General features: G+C 36.3%; 1 protein-coding gene across 3 annotated transcripts in view; it reads right to left on the bottom strand.

The window, feature by feature from the left end:
* The window catches only part of SNTG1 (syntrophin gamma 1), a 352,474-nt gene that overhangs the window by 164,117 nt on the left and 168,471 nt on the right, over positions 1 to 19,886 (bottom strand). For all 3 annotated transcript variants that reach the window (XM_069779317.1, XM_069779319.1, XM_069779318.1), the window contains one exon: positions 6,780 to 6,834. In XM_069779317.1, coding sequence (XP_069635418.1) covers positions 6,780 to 6,806 — 27 coding nt within the window. In that variant the 5' untranslated portion in view covers positions 6,807 to 6,834. The remainder of the gene's footprint in view (positions 1 to 6,779; positions 6,835 to 19,886) is intronic.

Below are 19,886 nucleotides of genomic sequence, written 5' to 3'. Positions count from 1 at the left end.
AGTTGCACCTGCACAGTACTGCCTATGTCATCTCATTCTACACCCTTTTAAGCTGAGTTAGACAAGAACACTGGTGCAGCAAGAGCTGATGTCCTTGGCAGGAGTTAAGAAACTGCTTACTGTTCCTGAACTAATATAACTACAAGAGGGGCTGCAAACTGATCCCTCTTTGCTTTGCCATGCCAGCCTGTGTTGAACTTTCTGCTTCAGATCAATATCAGAGAACAGCACAGGCTGGCAGAGCCCTCAAAGCAGACTGCTTCTACAAAGAATATGGTCACACTCAGATCATTACTAGCAACAAGGCAGTGAAAAAAGACCTTTTAAAAATCTTCCTCCATTATACCCTGACTTACAGCACATTGTCCATATTGGGTGTGTATAAGATCTGGCCCTAATAGCTTTCCTAAAAGGAATTTAGAAACACTAACATACCATAAATGGCTTGGTGCAATATATATGGCCTTCACAAATATTTAAGAATAAATTTCAGAGGAAATACAAATGAAAATGACAGTTTATACATTTATGCTAGCAGCAGAGTCTCTACTAAAATTAACACTGTATGAGAAACATCTTTAAAGTTACCTATTGATTTCAGTTTCCTGCAGGACTTCCAACATAAATATTTTTTAATTTATCTGGCCTAAATAAGACTACTGGCAGGTTTTCTGCTGAAGAATTTTTTTCTTTACATTTTTCTCTATTTGTTGTTTTCCTTGTCATTTATGATAAGAAAAAAAAATTCTAAAACATTTTCTTTGTTTTGTTCTGGAGGAGACTTATTCAGTATTTCAAGTAATTTTAAATACTCTTCATTAGTTTTCAAGACATGACTATATCTTTTTTTTTATGCTATTTTATCTATTTCTTTTGCCTTATGGTAATAAAACAATTTGATTAGCTTTACTTCTTCTAGTTTCACATCAGTAGGAATATCCCAGAATAGTTTAGTCCATGAACCAGTGGAAGAAAGGAAGAGAAAAAAAAAATATCTCAACACATTTTCTATGCAAGGTGGCCTGGATTTTTAGTTTCTGCTTTGGCTGGTATGTCCTAAAATAAATTAAAACTCTGCAATTAAGTTTTAAGCCCTGAAATTTATTTCTACCATCAAGAATTCAATACCAGTAAGGAGAATAGGTTGCAGAAACTGCCTTAAATATGTACACAGTTCACTTCAGATGAGTATCTACGCTTTTGGATGCTTATTTGAACTGAGGCTGACCTCTGAGTATTTGGAGATATGCCTGTCACTGCTTTACAAACACAAGTATAATAATAAAAAGGCAAATTGAATCAGAGGTATAAGGCAGTAATGGCAATGAATACAAGAAGTAGGAATATGCATCAGAACCACATAAAGGATGTTTTTTAAATGGTCCAGCTACTTGTTCTGAGGAGGTATTGCTAGTGTAAGTGAAAAGCACTTATATTGTCAAAAATTGGAATGCAGCCCAGATACACAGGGATGTGTTCATCTTGTCATTCAGAGCCTTTTCTATCAGACACCGACATTATCCAATCCAAAGGATAGCAAATCCATTCCTGCACATGACTTTTACACTCCAACCAGAAAGAACCACAGGAAAATATTGAATTTGGACTTAATCTTCTTTTTCTTTGATTTGCCAGGTATTTGCCAGGTAAGTATTTGGCTATGGCATTCTTCATAAGTGATTTTTTTGGAAGAATAAAGTCTTACAGAGAATTTCCTTGTTTCATAAGTCTGATTAATTCAATATGTAAATTAGACATTTGGGAAAAAATATATTTATATAAAAATAAATATATATATGCTTCTTACTGAACTAAGGTAATTCTTCAGAGCAAAAACTTTCATTTTCTGACACTATAAGGAAACAAGTTTTGATGTCTGAATTGCCAATGAGTTTACTGGGACTAGATTATATCATTACAGTTGAGGCAAAGAGAAAAGATAACATAAAATTTAAGGCTATTGTGAGAACATGCATGTTTCTTCAAATCTAATTCACCTATTACATGCCATTCTCACAGGCATTGTAAATTGCCAGTCATTTTCCATCTTGCGATTTTGGGATTAAATTATGAGTTGAAGATGGATTTAAAAAAAAAAAACAAAAAACACTACAAACCCAAGGTATTACAAATCCCAATATTGCCATTTGATAGCATCTATAAACAAAGGAAATCATAAGTTTAGGATGAAATGTGTAAACAGAAAACAGCATAAAGGTGACTAGAAACAGTCCAAAATAGTATATAACAAGATTTATGGAAGAAAGTCACGAGGAAGTCAAAATACTGCTTAAAAATTAAAACACATTCTGTGGCAGGCAAAAAAACCCTAACAAGATGGATGTTGAAACAGAGGTCACTAGACCTGTGAACAATAGAATGTATCAAATTATAAAGTTTGCGAAGTCTACAAGAATATTCATAGGATTCATAAAGCAGAGGACAAACAAATAGTTTACCAATTCAAATTAATCCTTCAGAAAAACAATGGGCAGTACTGTAAAAACAGATTAGTAGATTATAAGCATGAAAATGAATGGGATATTCACTAATTTAAATAAGTTTGAAGTTACATTAGGAAAAAAAGTCATGCTAATAGAAGAAAAGGATGAGATTCCAAAAGTTAGAAAGTTAGAAAAGTTAGAAAGCTGTTCTTGCAGCTTGTTCATAAAGTACATGGAAAATATCAACTTAAAAAAAAAAAGTATCTAAGGGGAAGATGTTCTAATGCATTATAATCATCCCAAGTCTTCAATTTCATCAGAAGGGTACTTTTACTGCAAAGGACAGTATTATGTCAGAGACTGAGGTTATCTTCTAAGAGATAGTTTTCAGAATATAGAATAAGGTCAAGTGAATACAGGAGAGCATTTAAAGAACTCAGTGACTCTATGATTTATGCTCTTGTAAAGTTCAGAAAGCTCAGGATAAAGGCTAAAAGAGGAGCTGGATAGTCTTATGGTTTAGAAATTGTTGAATATGTACAAGAACCAGTATAATAGATACATCTGCTGATTAGTGAGGGAAAAGAGCATGGAAACCAGAATAATTAAATATGAAACCATGGAAAATTTCCCACAACTAGCAAGTGGAGAAGCCACAAGAAAAAATTAATAACTTTCCCATCATCAGATACCAGGTAGTTTCCCTTAGAAAAAATGCGTGCATGTGTGCAAGACCTCATCTTTTTGTAGTGCCAGTTGAATTGTCTAGCACAGAAGGTATTTTCTTGTTGAATAAAACTACTTTAAGATGCCTTGAAAGGCAGCACAGCCTATAGATAAGATGCTTACAGGAGAAAATAATCATTAGAATCATAGTAATCATCTTGAGACTGACACCAAACTGTACCTGTCTACTTACAAGCGTTTAAGCTCTTATTATAATCAATGCTTATTATAGGCAATAAAGTGTAGAGAGCAATTCAGTTGATCAGCAGGTTTTGGAAGAACTGAATTGCTCACTGGGTTCCACTGACTGTACTATTCAGATCTGCAGTAAGAACTTAGGCACAAAGTACATGTGCAGCTACCTACAAGTAGACAAGACCATTTCAGTGTCCAAATCTCAAACCAAATCCCACTGGCAGACACTAGAAAAAATAAGGGATGCATAAAAGCATCAGTACTATGAAAGGATGAAGGTTCCCTCAGAGATATCCAATGCACTACAGCAGCAGGTATTTAGAATGAAAAGAGTAGTTTAAGGAAAAAAAATTGAGTATGCCATGGACACTATGAAAAATGTGCTTTAGCCTCAGTGCATCTATGTGGAATATTTTGGGTTTATGCTAATTGAAACTCAGTTCAAACCATTTACTGCCATTAGCAAGGATGGGGATGGAAGTACCAATGGAAGTCTGAGTCCCACTCATCGTTTTGTGAGATGTTCTTCTCAGTTCTTCTACAGTGGTGGTGGTTACTGCACTGGAAGATGGGGAAACAAGGGTGACAAGATACTCAGAGGAAAGGAAACAAAGAGGGGAAGAAGAGGAAGATCAAATAGTGAAGATGCCTCATGACAGCTTTTATTGCCATTATCAAAAACTGTCTAGTAACTATTTTGGCATAGAAGACGAGAGGTTATTTTTCCCAGATACATAGTACGATTGAGAATTTGATACAATAGGGGATGGAGTAGAAAGAAGGCTGAAAGTTGTAAATGTACTGACTAGATAACAAATTAAACAAAAGTACGTGGAGCAAAGTCTGCAGCTACTTTGTTTCATGTCAATAGTTGAAATAAATAAAATAATACCAAAATATCTGTGGCTTGGAGTGACTAAACTGCTGCTGAAGATGTGCCAATGGAATAGAATCACAAGTTAATTAAGGAGGTAGTGCCACAATGGTATTTTCTTTAGTTGCTATCATCACTTTGATAAGAAGCTCAAGTACTAGATGAGTTTTTGGTGACAAGTCTGGCAAATCTTAAGGTATTAAGAAAACTGTATTAAAAGCAATAGCTGAAAGTTATATATTGGGAATTGAAATAGAATGGATGATTACACCTCATACTGAACTCAAGTGAACAATCATATTAAGTAATTACTTAATACTTGGATGGTGCAATTCAAAGGACAGTGTCCACATCAGTGGAGAAACAAAAATGAACCCTTCTGGAAGCTAAGAAGTAGATAAAAACCACAACTCTTAGGTTACATGATAAAATCTTGTCTGCACACACACAGAGTACAGACAGACTACAGCAGATGGGGGAAGTCCGAATAACACCCTACCTAGTTCCATCGAAAGGGACATCAGCCTACTGAAGGCCCATCACCACAATGATAGTGTTGAGGTTTTAGTTAAAAATTACACTATGTGTAAGCATAAGGCTGCTGATGTTTTATTTAGGCATAGGCATTTGATGAAAAGTAGGTTCAAAGTCTATATTTTATTAACTTTGACTGGCTTGGGAGGAAAGCTGTAGATGATAGTTTTCAGCATTTCCTACAAGTGACACCAGTGATTCTGTGGCACAAAGCTCATTTTACACAAAGCAGATAAACTGGGGTTGAATCCACCTCATTTAATTTTATTCATCTAAAAGCTAAAGAAGCTTTCTTAGGGTCTGCAGATTACGGAGCTTTTTTAGGATGGGTGGAGTCATCCTCTCCTTCCCTCATCAATCATAGAAGCTCCAACAAAGCAGCTGATTTTTAAAGAGCTAAATTTGCAATCAATACCTCCATTAGAAGCTAGATACAGAATGAAACAGATTTGTCAATGTACTTGCACTGTAAAGGCTAAGATAGGACTCATATGCCAGGTCATCTTTCTGTGGGTGCTCTTGTCATTACTGCTGCTGGGCACAGAGTGAAGTTAATTGCCACTAAATAATCTATACTAGTGTACAGTTTAAATGATAACATAAAAATCCTATGAAAATATGATGTATCTGCCTCTTTTCTTCAATAAGTGCATTCAAAAAGAAATTAAAAGTACCCAACAAAACAAAATGCCCTTAATAACATGCTTTAACTTCTGGTCAGCCCTGAAGTGGTCAGGCAGTTGGACTAGATGATCACTGCAGGTCCCTTCCAACTGAAAATATTCTATTCTAAAAACCAAACCTCAAAACCAACAAGAATGCTTTTTTTCCAGGCAAATAATTTGGGATATACTGTGTTACAGAATTTAGACTGTGCATGGACCTTCTGCGGTATTAAAGCCTGATACATAGCATCCTGGACAACCATCAGAGTATTCTTTCCTAAAGGCAAGTTTCACTGCAATATTAGTATTTGACCCTACTACTCCTTTCAGAATAATGTCATGATTTAATGTTCTTTAGTCTGTTTACTTTCTCTTCCCCCCTAACTTATACCAATTTATTCTCAGGTCAAAACTAGTTTTAGCTGCAGTTAGTTCTTGGTTCTACTCCTGTTCCCATCCCTCCACTTCTATTTTTTATGAGATTGTGGTCACACTTAAAGATATGGCCAGTTTTCTTGTTCCCCATCCCTAAACATTGTTTGCAATTCTCAGCATACAGGTAATTGTCATGATTTTTTTAAAATCTTAATAATGCATTGACATCACGATGTAATTTGGTGTAAATGGTTCTCACTGTGTCTCAGTTGCTGAACTTGTGAAAACGCATTAAAACAATTTGTTCATAGAAAATCATGGGGTAAATAAGATGCCCTTTTTAATGTCTACAAATACATCTCATTTACTTTCTTTAAGGCAAAGTTAGTATGAACACAGAAAGCAAAGCACTTCTCCCATCTCTAGTGGAGGTAAAGTATTTTGCATTGACATTATGAAACTATACCTATTTTAAGCAAAAATAATTCTCTTACCTCATCAAATCAAAATGGAATTGCTTTTCATTTTGGTCATCTTCACAGCTCCCCACCCACCTTTTTCCCATACTTCTACATGTCCCCCTTGATTTTGCTGAACAGCGCTAGACAGATTTCTGGCTCCATTGATGTTTTTCTTCATGTACAGGCTTTCAGATATAAACACTTCACTAAGAGCAAAGCTCACACAAAACATAGCTACCTGCACCTACATTGTGCCTAAAGAGGTAAATTGGAACGGACAAAGGTGAGGGCTAGTGATGAATACACCTGGGCAAATTCTTTCATCTTCTACTACAAAGTCTGTCTGCCACCATAAAATGAACAGCTGAATAACTTATATTTGATTATATAATTCCTCTCATTTCAGGAAAAAAGGGTAAAAAAAAGGATTTTGCATATAAAAAGGATTAAAAGTTCATTGATTTTGATTCTACTATTGCTTGAAAAGAAAAATATCTGATCCTACCTCTTCACAGGCGGTCCTGAAATCCATGTGCTATCACACAGCAAGTGATATTTGTCTAAAATGAAGAGAAAGATTTCATTAGAATGAAAAAGATACTGCGAAACATAAAAGTTACCTGTCTGAGCTGAGCAACTGCACTTCTCTTTGTTAGGTCCAGTTATAGTCATTGCTTAAAAAGAGAAATGATCAAAGTTGCAACAGGATTAGGAAGTGTAAGGTGTTAGAAGTTGTTCCTGGTTCTTATAAAGTACACAACCCAGTTTCATTGAATATAATCAAAGGAATGATTATGTTCCCACAACCTCCTCCCTTCCACAGGACACTCAAACTTACTTTTCTTATTGCAAGTGTAAATTTCTTTTTTTGTGTGTTTTGGGTTTTTTTTATCTCTCAAAAGTAAGAGTATACTGGAAAGTAACAGAAATTGAGACAATTAAGTGTTGGTCTTCAGAATATCCCCTCTCTTCTAAAAGACTGTTGTTTTTTCTTTTCTCCCCTAATTAAAAAACATGATGCATCAATACCTTTTGTCTCACATTTTATTAACATGCATAATCTCTCCAAGGAAGCCAGTGTCTTTTAACAGTGTGTCTACTTTGCAGAAATATTTATGAGCTGAAAAAACAAATGTTAGAAAAGTCAGGAATAAGTGTGAGTGCTGGCAAAATGTCACACCAAATCCTGTGATTATTACTTTGCCTGGCCTTTACCTAAAGTGTATTCATCCCAATGCACACTTATGCATTCATTTATTTATGAGATAAAGCCACTGGAACAGGCTGTTATCAGAGGATAATAACAGTGTCCTGCTGCTGGTTCTGCAATAGAAATACTCATGCATCAGCCAATAACTTTTCCAGGAAACACTTTCTGGGCAAACGTCGTGGTTTAACCCCAGCCAGCAACTAAGCACCACACAGCTGCTCACTCACTCCTCCCTACCCAGCTGGGATGGGGAGGAGAACCAGGAAAAAAGTAAAACTTGTGGGTTGAGATAAGAACAGTTTAGTAATTGAAATAAAATTAAGTATAATAATAATAACAACAACAACAAAAACAACAACCACCACAATAATAAAAGTAGTAACAATAGTAATGGAAATGAATATAAAACAAAGAGAGAGAAATGAAACCCAAGAAAAGACAAGTGATGCACAATGCAATTGCTCACTACCTGCTGACCGATGCCCGAGCAGCGATCCACCCCTCCCAGCTAACTCCCCCCATTTTATAGACTGAGCATGATCTTTTATGGTATGGAATATCCCTTTGGCTAGTTCAGGTCAGCTGTCCTGGCTACGCTCCTCCCAGCTTCTTGTGCACCTCCTCGCTGGCAAAGCATGGGAAACTGAAAAGTCCTTGACTTAGGATAAGCACCACTTAGCAACAACTAAAACATCAGTGTGTTATCAACGTACTAGGAAGAAAATTATCCCAGCCAAAACCAGGTGCTCACTTCCTGGGCAAAACAGTCATTTCATTCGATGGCTAGAGAAACAAAACCTGTAACAAAATCCTCTCCATCAAGCATTTTATTGCTATTCTGTATTAAATACATGCTTACAATTATTTGTATAAATATAGTACTCAAAGCTCCAACATAAAATTTGCCCCATTAGCCTAAGTTTAAAATAAAATTTAAAAACTATAGCTCACATAGTTCAAAAATTTAAGTCCTAATAATAATAAAACCTCTTAATCTCTTAATTAAGCCTCTTCATTTGTTTTGCTGCCCTGGATGCAGTTTTATTAAACCCAAGCACACACACACATACGAGGTTAATGTTCTGTATTTACTAAGCTCTGCCTGGTTCACAGCCTGTGCTCTAGACTAATTTCTAGCAGAGCTAGCCTAGGTTGGCTGGGTTACAATGCAGGGATTTCAAAGGGACCCATCATAATTCCTTCATTATCAGCTTTACAGGTGCACCAAGATCCAGTAAGGAACTATATCTGTAATTCTGCTCTCAAAGTGCTCATAAAAAACAAGGTCACTATTACAATTTTGACTTTTCTCTCTGGTGGGACAGTCAATGTGCAATGAAGTATGTTTCCTTGTAATTTTTATGAACTCTCTTTCCAGCTGCTGAGTAAGCTGAAATTGGAAAGAAGCTTTACTCACCTTAGCAAAGTATTCTGAGGACTTTTTAGCCTTCTGGAACTATAACTGTATTTATCTTTATAATATAAACTGAAGTACTGCACAGTATTCTCCTTTCTTGGGCCCTAACTGTATCAGGTCAGTAATTCCTACTGCCGTCAAAAGTGTATTCATGCATGTTATCTTCTGCTTTATTAATAAAAGTTCTGCAAAGTTTGGGTTTGGGCAATTTTGGTTCCACAGTCAGTGACAATTTCTCTTTGGTTCCTTTTTAGCTACATTTTTATCTAAATCCTACCTAATCTAGGTAATTTACACAACTGAGTATTACTCCATTTTCTTTTGTTGTTTTCATGTATTATGCATTTATTTACTTATTTCAGAAATACTTGCATTACCACACAGAAGAACAGCTTCGCAGCATCATAGCTGATTGTATATGCAGCTCATGATCTAAAATAACTTCTAATTCTGCTCAGATAATAATTTAGCAATCTTATGAAGCTTCACATGAATACCAAATTCTTTATGGAAAAACCCTTTGAAACTCTTTTTAACCCCCCCCCCCCCTTTTTAAACCCTTTTAAAAAACCCAACATTTTAAACACCACTGCATTAACTCTAGTACTTTTAAAATTATTTCTGAAAGGCAGAAGCCATAGTTCTCTGTCCTGTGTCTTGAGGGCTGTCATGGCAAACAAAGCCCTCAGCCTTCAGAGAGAGAGTCCTCAAACTATAAATATTGCCTCCCACTACCTGTTGATACTTGATGAATCTACCTGCCAATCACCTTGGTGATATTTCCTTTTTTCCCCTACATGCTAAATTACAAATAGGTAAAATAAAATATACAACAAATACTCTCCTGACATCCATGTCCTACTGAAATAAGTTGTCTTGTTCCCACAGAAAGGTTACACACAGAGTATACTCTGGGAAAGCTGGCTAGAGGCAGTTTTTCATGACCTGTGACAAGAGCTTTTACTATTAAAATATTGTCTAAAATGTAAACCTGGAACTACATAATTCTCAACACAAAATCATACTCATTGCAATGAGTGTACTTGTTTCTCAGGCATTCAACAACTCTGTTACTAATCTTTGCAATATAGCTGCCACTGCTTCTGTATCCCTCTATTTCCTACCGATTCTCATCTGCAGCTGCACGCAGAAAATTTAAGCCCATTATCAATGTTCTTTTCCTGACTACCAGCAATTTTACAACACTTGATATTTTAGAAACAGTACATAGAAGGTTTCATTACAAAGTGCAGTACCTCATAAATCAGCTCAGAAATGTCATTGTTTCCAGTATTTCCACCCCAAATAAACACTCTAGATGATTAAATTACAGGAATACGTATCATGCATTATGCAGAAATTTTATGATCTTATGCTGGTAAAATGCCCCAATGATTAGTAATTGTGTCCTCCTGTAATACATGAAAAAAGGCAGAAAATATAAAACCAAGTAATTTTAAAAACAAAGCATTTGTAAAATTATGAACTGTGAAACCCACTGCTGACAGATGTCCCTGATCAGCCTCTGGCTAACCTCTGCAGCCCCCTTATCTCCAAATCACAGCCACTTTCACCGGAGCACCTTTCCAGCTCTCCTAGGAGCTTCCTTCAGTCTCACCTAGACAGCCCAACGGTTACCAGCCCACATTCCCCTTCAGCCCCAATATTTGATTTTTTTTTTTGCCCCTCCCCACCCTTAGGTTGCTGTGGGACAAACTGTGCTCCAGAAGGTGAGAAAGGAGCTGCCTGTGGCTTTGAAGGGAGGAGGTGCAGAGGAACCAGCAACAGCATCAGGACAGAGTAGGGTGTGAAAGCACGGTGGGAGGCATGAGCAGCGTGCATTACTCAACGAGAAAGAATGGCTCCAACAGCAGTGAGGCTTCCTCTGAAAGGGTAGGGAACCACTGCAGTCAAAGATAGGTAAAGAAGCAAGCTTTGAAAAGTTACTTTCCTTCCTTTCAACTTGATTTGCGATCTGCACTTCCTCCAAATCTGAGTTACCAAACTCACTTAGCTCATCTCTGCTGACAGATGGAAAGGAAGTAACATGACAGACAGGTTGGGAACAGAATTTGACACCCCCTTGACAGAACAAGCAGTTATTCAATACTGAAGAAACATTTACCGAGCAGTATTATTACGGCATTTGTGTTCTAAAGGGAAATCAATGGCTAAAACATAACGGTAAAGTTGAAGGCTATGGCAGCCCTCAGAGACGAAGCTTCATTTAGGATAATGCACTGAGCACTTGAGCTATGCTCTGATCTTCTTATAATAAATCAGGTCATATTCCAGTGGTATAATAGATGTAATTTCACAAAGTACTTCCGTGACTGAATACTCCAGTACACTTAATAAAATAAGATACCAAACAAAAAGAAAATTTCATGTGCATGCAACAGTAGTAAGAGACACTTTGTGGGAATACCACAAGCCAAATAAAATACTATTGAAGCAGTAGTAGGAAACACTTCATTCTCAAGGTTACCGGTGCAAGGTAAGAATACAGTATGGCATGCACAAATAACAAGTTCATGGAGAAATGATGTATTATCAAATGCAATTTAATTTAGCATATGACATCACTGCAGCTTGTATACTTACTACTTGCTGGAGGTAAGCCACAAGAAATTCTTATTATCTGAGAACCATCTGAATTGCTAACTGTGAAACAGACTAAACCCATGTGTCAAAGGCACAAATATCAGATCTGCAACTAACTATGATAGTAGTTCACTACTAAACTTCATGTTTACCTTTTCAAGTCCTTCTCCTGCCTCCATTCTTACCAACATCTTTTGTGCTCTACATTTTGGAGATGTCTGAAGGAAATCACATCTGTCATTTTTGTGTGTGTTAGGAAATGAAACATGCACATTTGTAACTCTGCAGGGGCTTTTTTTTTAGCAATAATTTAAAAAAAACCCAAACCCATCTCTATCATAAATAGGGAAAAAAGGCTTAGAAATTATCCTTACATGTAGCATAGCTAGTCCTTTGTGCTTTAAGGGATAGAAAAATATTTTGGGGAAAAAAGAGGCATACTTTAAGTGCAGATTCCATGAAGGCATATTCATTCCATCCAGTTTGCCACTGGAAGAGTGGTCAGAGTTATGCAGACGGCACAGTAAATCAAAGGAACAGCTTAGTAACCACAGATTAATAAAACCCTATTCAGTTTCTGTTTTCCAGCACACTTGAATTATATTTCATTTGAACACTGAGTTACTTATGTTCAGTTAACATAATGATTTTTAATAATTTATGATAGTAACATATTGGACTTATCTGGTGAAAAATTTCTCAATGAGTTGGGAACAGATAGTCTCTAGATCCAAACACAGCCTCATACTTCCCTCACAGAGTTCAATACATGAACGGGGAATCCGCATATCCCTTGCACAGAATTACGTAATTTATAATAAATAAGAAATTAAGTTGAAAGACGCTCATAAAGCTGGAGGGCCCTATGCTGCACATCCTTCAATCTACCTGATAGTTCAAGGACTGAGATGAACTTTGAACTGAGCAAAGTTGTGCACTTCTTTGGCAGTGAGGAAAATAATTGCCTGACAAAGCTTTTTAACAAAATGTCCAGCTCTTAGCAGAGCTATGCTTCAAAAGAATTGAAGTTGGCAATTAGTAGCTAACAAGGTTTTTAACGTTTAATTCATTTTACCTTGGTTAAAATGAGAATATTTACCTGCCAGTCAAAATTTATTATTTTAGTTGCAAGCATTTGTAATCAGAAAGCTCAGTTAAGGATTCACTGTATAAACATCAATTTTTTCAAGAATCAGTGAGCCACAAGGCAGTATTAAAGGAATGAATGTATCTTGGACTTCTGTTTGTTTATCCAGTACTGTTTGCACTAACAATTATCTAGTGCCCCCAGAACAAACACCCACAAAATGATTTAACGAGTAACCCAGTCTGTTCTGGCTTGGCAAAAGCAAACTGATGGAAATGGCAAAATAAAAACCCAACACAACATGTAATCTTTCAGAGGGAAAAAGCAGTATTACAGGAGAATCATCTGAAAATGTTGAGGTTAAATACCAATGGGCTGCTACTGCATGCCTTTATATGAAATGCTCTATGGAAAAATGAAACAGGAAAGTTTGGCTTTGGGTTAAAGCCTGGAATGTTGCTAGAAAAAAAATCTGTGTCTGATCTCTCGCTTTTCCAATGATACCTTTTGGTGATTCACTAGAAGTGTCTGAATATAATTACGTACTTAATTTCAAAGGGAGAGAGTGCAGATGTCAGAGCCCAAGCAGGGACTAAATGTCTCCTTATTCTTAACTGCTCTGGGGGCTGCATGAACAGTTTCATGATTTAGACCATTTCACAGTTTTGCCTAAATAACAGTGCCTTGTATCAAAGACGAACAGAAGTTCTCCTCTGACTATCTGGCACTGCAGTCTCATTTTTCTCGCCATTAGCTCTCAGCACAGAATTTCCTTACAAAAAAGATACTGGGATTTCTCTGCCAAGGCAATTGTTTCCCAGTTAAATATAAATTTCATGCTTCTGGCATTATGCCTACTGCTAATAGTTTGGAATGTGACTTCCCACATCATATTGCATCTTTTGATTTCACTTAAGTAAAAAAAAAAAAAAAAAAGCAATGTACCAATCTCCTAAAGGAGGTAAGGAAATACATTAATGGTTATAAACACTCAGGAGATTTTGATTTGCAAGGTTCTTGGGAATTGCTTGGATACCTAAGTAAGCTAAAGACAGGAATGCTTCCACTTCTTCAAATACTGAGCATGCTTTTTCAAATTAACAAGCAGGTAAGATAATACTTAATGACAAGGTCACAGTTTAATGTAAGTTTTCTCTTTCCTTTACCCTCAGTTTAGGACATTTATTCAAAAGTTAATATAATAAACCACACATTTAGTCCTGTGAGGTCCAGAGAAACTAGACTTCAGAACCATGTGGTAATAACTACATTTATATATATTTAAACAATCATAAAAGTTTCTAAAATTTTCCTATGTGAGCAAAACAAGTTGGATTGATACAAACGAAGATAAATGGATTCACAAATAGGGAAGTGCAAAAAATCAATAGGACCACAAATTGAAATAAGCGTACAAAATATTTTTGAGTTTTATATATCTACAGACCAAGGTGGTAAAATATACTTAGTGAAATTGTTTGGGCTAAATATATTTCTTTAGGAACTGGATTCTGTTTTCACAAAACTCAGTCACAAAATCCCCACTAATCCTAGCTCTGCCATTTCAGTTTCAGACTAAAAAACCATGAATGCAATACCAGCACATAATTTATATTTCCTCACTGATAACATGACTACCTCTCCATTTCTGTAGACAAGTGTAGCCCTATCGACTTAAAAATATTGTTTAAAATTAACTGCTGTTTAGACTCTAGCCTGCCATATTCTTTGGGCAGTGTTTTAGATGTGTGTATTACAGGACACTTGTATAAAAGCATTTATGATTTTAGCAAAAAATATGGAAAAAACCCCAGTGGAATACAATGAATGGAATGAAATGGAATACAATGAATAAAACCAATGGAATTTTTAGAAGGTCTCATCCTTTCAGAAATTCTTTAAGTGCCTGTATCCACTTGGCATAAAAGGACATTTTTACTTGCTAATGATTACATGAGTGTGGACAGTGTAATCCATTAATGATTTTCCCTTTAATTCCCCAAAATGGAATAGTATTATAATGTCATTTAAAAGACAAAAAGTGGTTTAAGTCCTAAGTACAACAACATGGCATACCATTTTAAAAAAAGCTAATTTTTTTCTGGTATGCTTTGACTATCAGTAAATGGAAATAATATAATACCATATATTTATTTGAGATTTTCAGATCCTGTACAAATAACTGATATATATATCTGTATATATGCACGTGTCAGATCCAAAATTAACTGCAGAAGGTCTTAATGGAAAAATAATCACTCACAGTGAAATTTGAAAAATCTGTATTTCCCACAGATGACACAGTGTAAAAATCCTGCTTAAAAAAAAATCAAAATAATAGTGTACAATGAATAATGAAAATTAAAACCAGATTAAATGAAGAAGGGGCATGATACCAGGCTTAGTACAGAAGTCGTCCATTGAATCAACTGAATACAAATATGGTTTACTTCCAGTTTACAAGTGTATAAACTAGCACATATTTCCGTTTTGTTAATTGACTGAAATGTTTCCCATATACCAAGGAAAACGCAAACCAGAATTTCTCAACAGATATGACACCATTTCTGCTCATATGCTACATTGTGAATCACAAACTCTAGCATGTCTTAATAGAGCTTGAACTAACAAGATAAGCATAACTGAAAGAAATGACAAAATCTAATCTCAGAGAAATTCAGAAGTTTCATTGACCTCAATGAAAAAAAAAAGACAAGTAATTTTAAATGGTTACAGGATAAAAAAAAAATAATCCAAGTTTCATTTGGAAATTCATAACCAAAACCATATTTGATTTTGACCTTTCCTCATTTTGATGGGATTGAAATTAGTTGAGTAAGGTCAAAACATTTTCATTCTATTTTATATTTTGTTTTTATGAAATGATTCATATTATTAAAAAGAATATTCCTGTTCTACACTCACAAAATAAAACACTGTGTTATATTTTAAATTAGCAGGTTATATATCACAATGTAATAAATTTGTAATTGCTTTGAGATAGAGCAGTGTCAGTGTTTTAAGATGCTTTCCTGTTAGGTCCATTGGTGTGAATACAAGTCTTGTTCTGGATTTGTAGCAGAAGCTCCCAACCGCTTCAGATAGAACTGGATACCTTGTTGGGATGGGGTGTCAAATGCAACAGTGAAAGACACTAGACTTTATGGTAACAAAAATCACAACAGTCCAAAGAAAAAAACTGGCATCATTTAACTTTCAGTGTTTGTTTTCATACTGATATTTGAATTGGAGATTGCTTTCTACTTAGTAATTACCATCATCACTGGTTTTGCAACTGCTAGCCAGTTTTCTCACTGATAACTTGGAAACGGAATTGGGCTATCAGGAGTAAAAAGGTTTGGGGAATATGCCTGGAAGCTACCTAGGAAGATGGGCAGAGAAGCAGCTTGAGAAGCTGTGAGAACACTGACTCAGTGCAAGCTGGCAGAACAGAAGAAACCAGGTATACTTATTTTTGTTAAATCAACACTCTTTGCTGAGACACAGAACTTAAATGACTAAACTCTGGTACCTGAATCACCTAGGTGAAACACCAGAGAACAAGACAAATTGGAGATTATAGCAGAAAGACTCCAGATTTCTTATTTAAAGTGGACTAAGGAATCTCTGTGTTGTACTGCAGCTTAGACAAACTGTGTTGTTTCCTGTGTCAGGTCCTTGAATGTCACTGATTTTTCATAGGCTTTTTTCTTCTTCCTCACCTAAAGTATGAACTTACAGATTTTCCATAAATAACCAAGTTAATCACAAAAAATGCAAGGAATAATTTGAAAAATTGATTGATTTAAATTAATGTGATTAAGTGACCGTTTGACAGCTTTAGACTGAAGTCTGAACTGCAACTCAGCTTCTGCTACCAGGTCCTGTAATCAACAGTGGCTTTCCCATCTAAGAATTCCTGTGACAACAAGCATGCACACACTTCCAGTGGTCACCATTAAAAACTGCATTTGTCATCTCTGGGACAGCATAGAGAGCCCCAAGGTTCGTTGCAGTTGCTGCTACAGTGTTGCCTTATCTGCAAAGTCACTTATAAAGACTACCCTTAAACATTAATTTTCCTCAGGTTAAGGTAAAAAAAGGTAACCTATTTCGAATAGTTGCCAGTGAAGGAAGGCAGAATAATACTGTGCATGAACCAGGGAATTCTAGTCATCAGAGATATCATGGTCATGGCTTGCATAGTCTTCACCACACTTCTCTTTTTTCAGAGCAGATACTTCTATACAGAAGAATTCAGGACTTATGGAAAACAAACACCAATAACTGGGCTCAAAATTAATCAACATAATTAGATCTTCCACTTGAGTTTTTATACGATTGCAGCAAAAGCCTCTTTAACTCCTCTCGAATCCAGAAAGCAGGAATTTGTAGCAGTACTGTTGTAATATCATCAAGTCAAGTTTATTTATTGTCAGAATGTTCCTGCAGTAGTACATTGTCAAAATGTATAAAAAGAGAACTTGAGATATGCAAAATATGTCACATAGGAAAACACAGCACTTTAAAGTACTGTAAAATTAAAATAAACAACATTAAGTAGCCAGTGAGAAACACTTAGAGCTAATCAGAAAATATCCCTCTGAGAGCAGCACCCCTCACCGAAAATCTTTCTGTATGGGACTGGATTGGACTGGGATGCTGAAATGGTCATCCCAGCTGTCCATACAGCCCTCTCCTGCAGGTTGTTAATCCTGCCATAGGGATATAGCAGTAAGTTGCAAAGAAACACCAACTACAGCCTGCTCCACTTCTAAAAACTGTGGTTGATTCAGACAAACACTGGCTAGTGGTAAAATGTGCTGGTCCAGGAACACTGAGCTGCCACACAATGATACCTGGGCAGGGCAGACGTGGGTGGACAGCTATAAGTGCCATCCCTATTTAATCAGTCACCTTATGGGAATTACTCATTTCAGTTATCTCATTTTCTACCTAATTGACTACTATTCAGTTTAGATTTTACTCAATGTGTTCTTGAGCTCATTGAGAGCCAGGATGCCCCAAAGTGAAAGTTGTAAGAATTTTTCTTTGTAAAGTCTTGGACACACTCATGATGCAATCTGATTATAATAGGGGTGGGACTAATATCAGTAACTCCTTCTATGATTGTCTTTCACACTCCACTAAATGCAGATGAGAGCCACTAAATGTAGATGAGACAAGATGATGAAAATTTGAACTGTACAGTCAAGCAGACTGGAAGATGCTGAAGTCATGTTGAAAAAGTGTTTACCAGGAATAGAATAAGAAGAATGTGGAAGGGAATCTGAAACTTGGTAGATCAGCAGAAAGGAGATAGGGTAGGCCAAACTGAGGAAGCTTTTGGGCCATGGGCAAGTTGAGGGATGAGGAAGAAGAAGACAACCTTCAGGAGACTGAAAATGAAAGTCTGCAACCTCCATAGAGTACTTGCCTCTAGAGAAATGTACCCCAAAATCAGATCAAAATTCCATAGGCATGGTAGCGTTACACCTGTTTTACTGTACAGAATACTAAAATTAAGCAACATCAGCAAATTTATTGTATATATTGTTAAGCTGTTAGTATGGACCCTCATATGGGTTTAGTCCATGCCAGATAGTACTCTCCAAAACAACAGGCTACATGATTCAGGAGTTAGTATAAGGACCATTCTCAATAGGCAATTTTCCCACAGCCACCCTACTTCCGAGGATAAGGCAGTTAAATACCATGGATGTAGCCTGTCTTATGCAACTACCTTCAATGCCAGAAGCCAGTTTCACTGATAATGATAAACATAAACTAGGAGCTTCGTTGTTTGGAAACTCACAAGAAGTGGCAGAACATTACAGCTGGTACACTAGCTCAAACGACAGCTCTAAAGCTTCCAAGCCTATCCGTGAGAGTATCAGAAGATACTTCATTATGGGTTACTTTTTATGTGAACTTTTTTTTAAAGTGGATTCCAGTGGAAAATTTAGATTGTGATTGTGTAATTGAAACTGAGTCATAGTTTATACATGAAAATATGATGGCTTCAGTTTGCATAGCTATGCTTAATTCAAGTATTTTGTAACTTTTAACTTACTTGGAAGATTTTAAACATGAGTCTTGAAATCAAATGGGACTCAAGTTTAAAAAATTCCATTGATGTCTCCAAAACTCACAGGCATAGTAGGTGTACATCTATATTGGTAGACTAAACAGTACCAAAGCACTTCTGCACTTCAGACACAGTCACTAAAGCAAAGCAGGAGTTTTGCTCTTCCTTTTTACTTTCCAAGACTCTCAGTGAAGAGAGTAGGGAGAGGACAGAGTTCACGTCACAATTTCTTTAGTCACTTTAAAATCTATTTCAGGGAATAGAAAGGTTATAGTTTAAAGACTCCATCCCCTCACCCTGTGGGGATATGGAACTAGAGGGAGGTATAGGGCTCTTTTTTAGTATACTGTTCCCCCAAGGTAATAGAAGTAGGAAAGAAAATTCTGCAAACTATCCACAATGTGTGTGTGTTAATAAATGTAACACAGTGCCAGTCCAAGAAGACTGATGAAAGAGGAAAAAGCATTAAAAGGGGAGAGAGAAACATGAGAGAAGAGGGAAGAGATTGTTGAGAAGAAGGGCAAGGAAAGAAAAAGATGTGAAGGATGGGAAGATAGAAACATGTTTTTAAAAAATCATTTGCATTTCCCTATTACATACTATTTTTCAAAACTGTTCTATAAAAGTCAGCTTGATCAAATCCATATATACTAAGATAAATTTTATTTTTTTCATCAATATAAACATTTTGTTTGTTCCCCCTCCCCCCCCCCAGCAGACCTGGGAACCAAAAGATTAAACTTGGAGAAAGAGATGTAAATGTTAGGGATAAGCTGACTATAAGCAGTAGTATTGAGAAGAGAGGGTCAGAGATGCATTAAGAGATACTTTCCTTACATCTTCAGTCACATGGTTATGTAACTGTGCTGTACATGAAAATCTTTTCACAAGATTACTAGAACTATCAAAGTTCATTGCTTGTGACATGCCTAATGAAAACAAATGACTTAAGTGCAGTTTTGGGTACCACCCGAATCACAATTGCTTAAAAGCATTCTTTATCAGTTTAGAAATACTCAAGTGAAAGAGAGATATGTGAAGAGAACAAGCTCTGTACAGAAGTCCAGTGACACACTGAATTAAAGCCAATTACGTCAATGTTAGCACAACACACTGATGCAGGAAATGAATATGGGTGTTGTGGGGCTCTACGGCATGTCTGAGGATCTGGGATTTGGCAAACCTGTCACAAAGGAATGATTAAGG

Source organism: Haliaeetus albicilla, chromosome 3 (assembly GCF_947461875.1).
Source record: "Haliaeetus albicilla chromosome 3, bHalAlb1.1, whole genome shotgun sequence".
Classification (NCBI taxonomy): domain Eukaryota; kingdom Metazoa; phylum Chordata; class Aves; order Accipitriformes; family Accipitridae; genus Haliaeetus; species Haliaeetus albicilla.
This window is presented reverse-complemented; position numbering and strand designations above follow the sequence as displayed.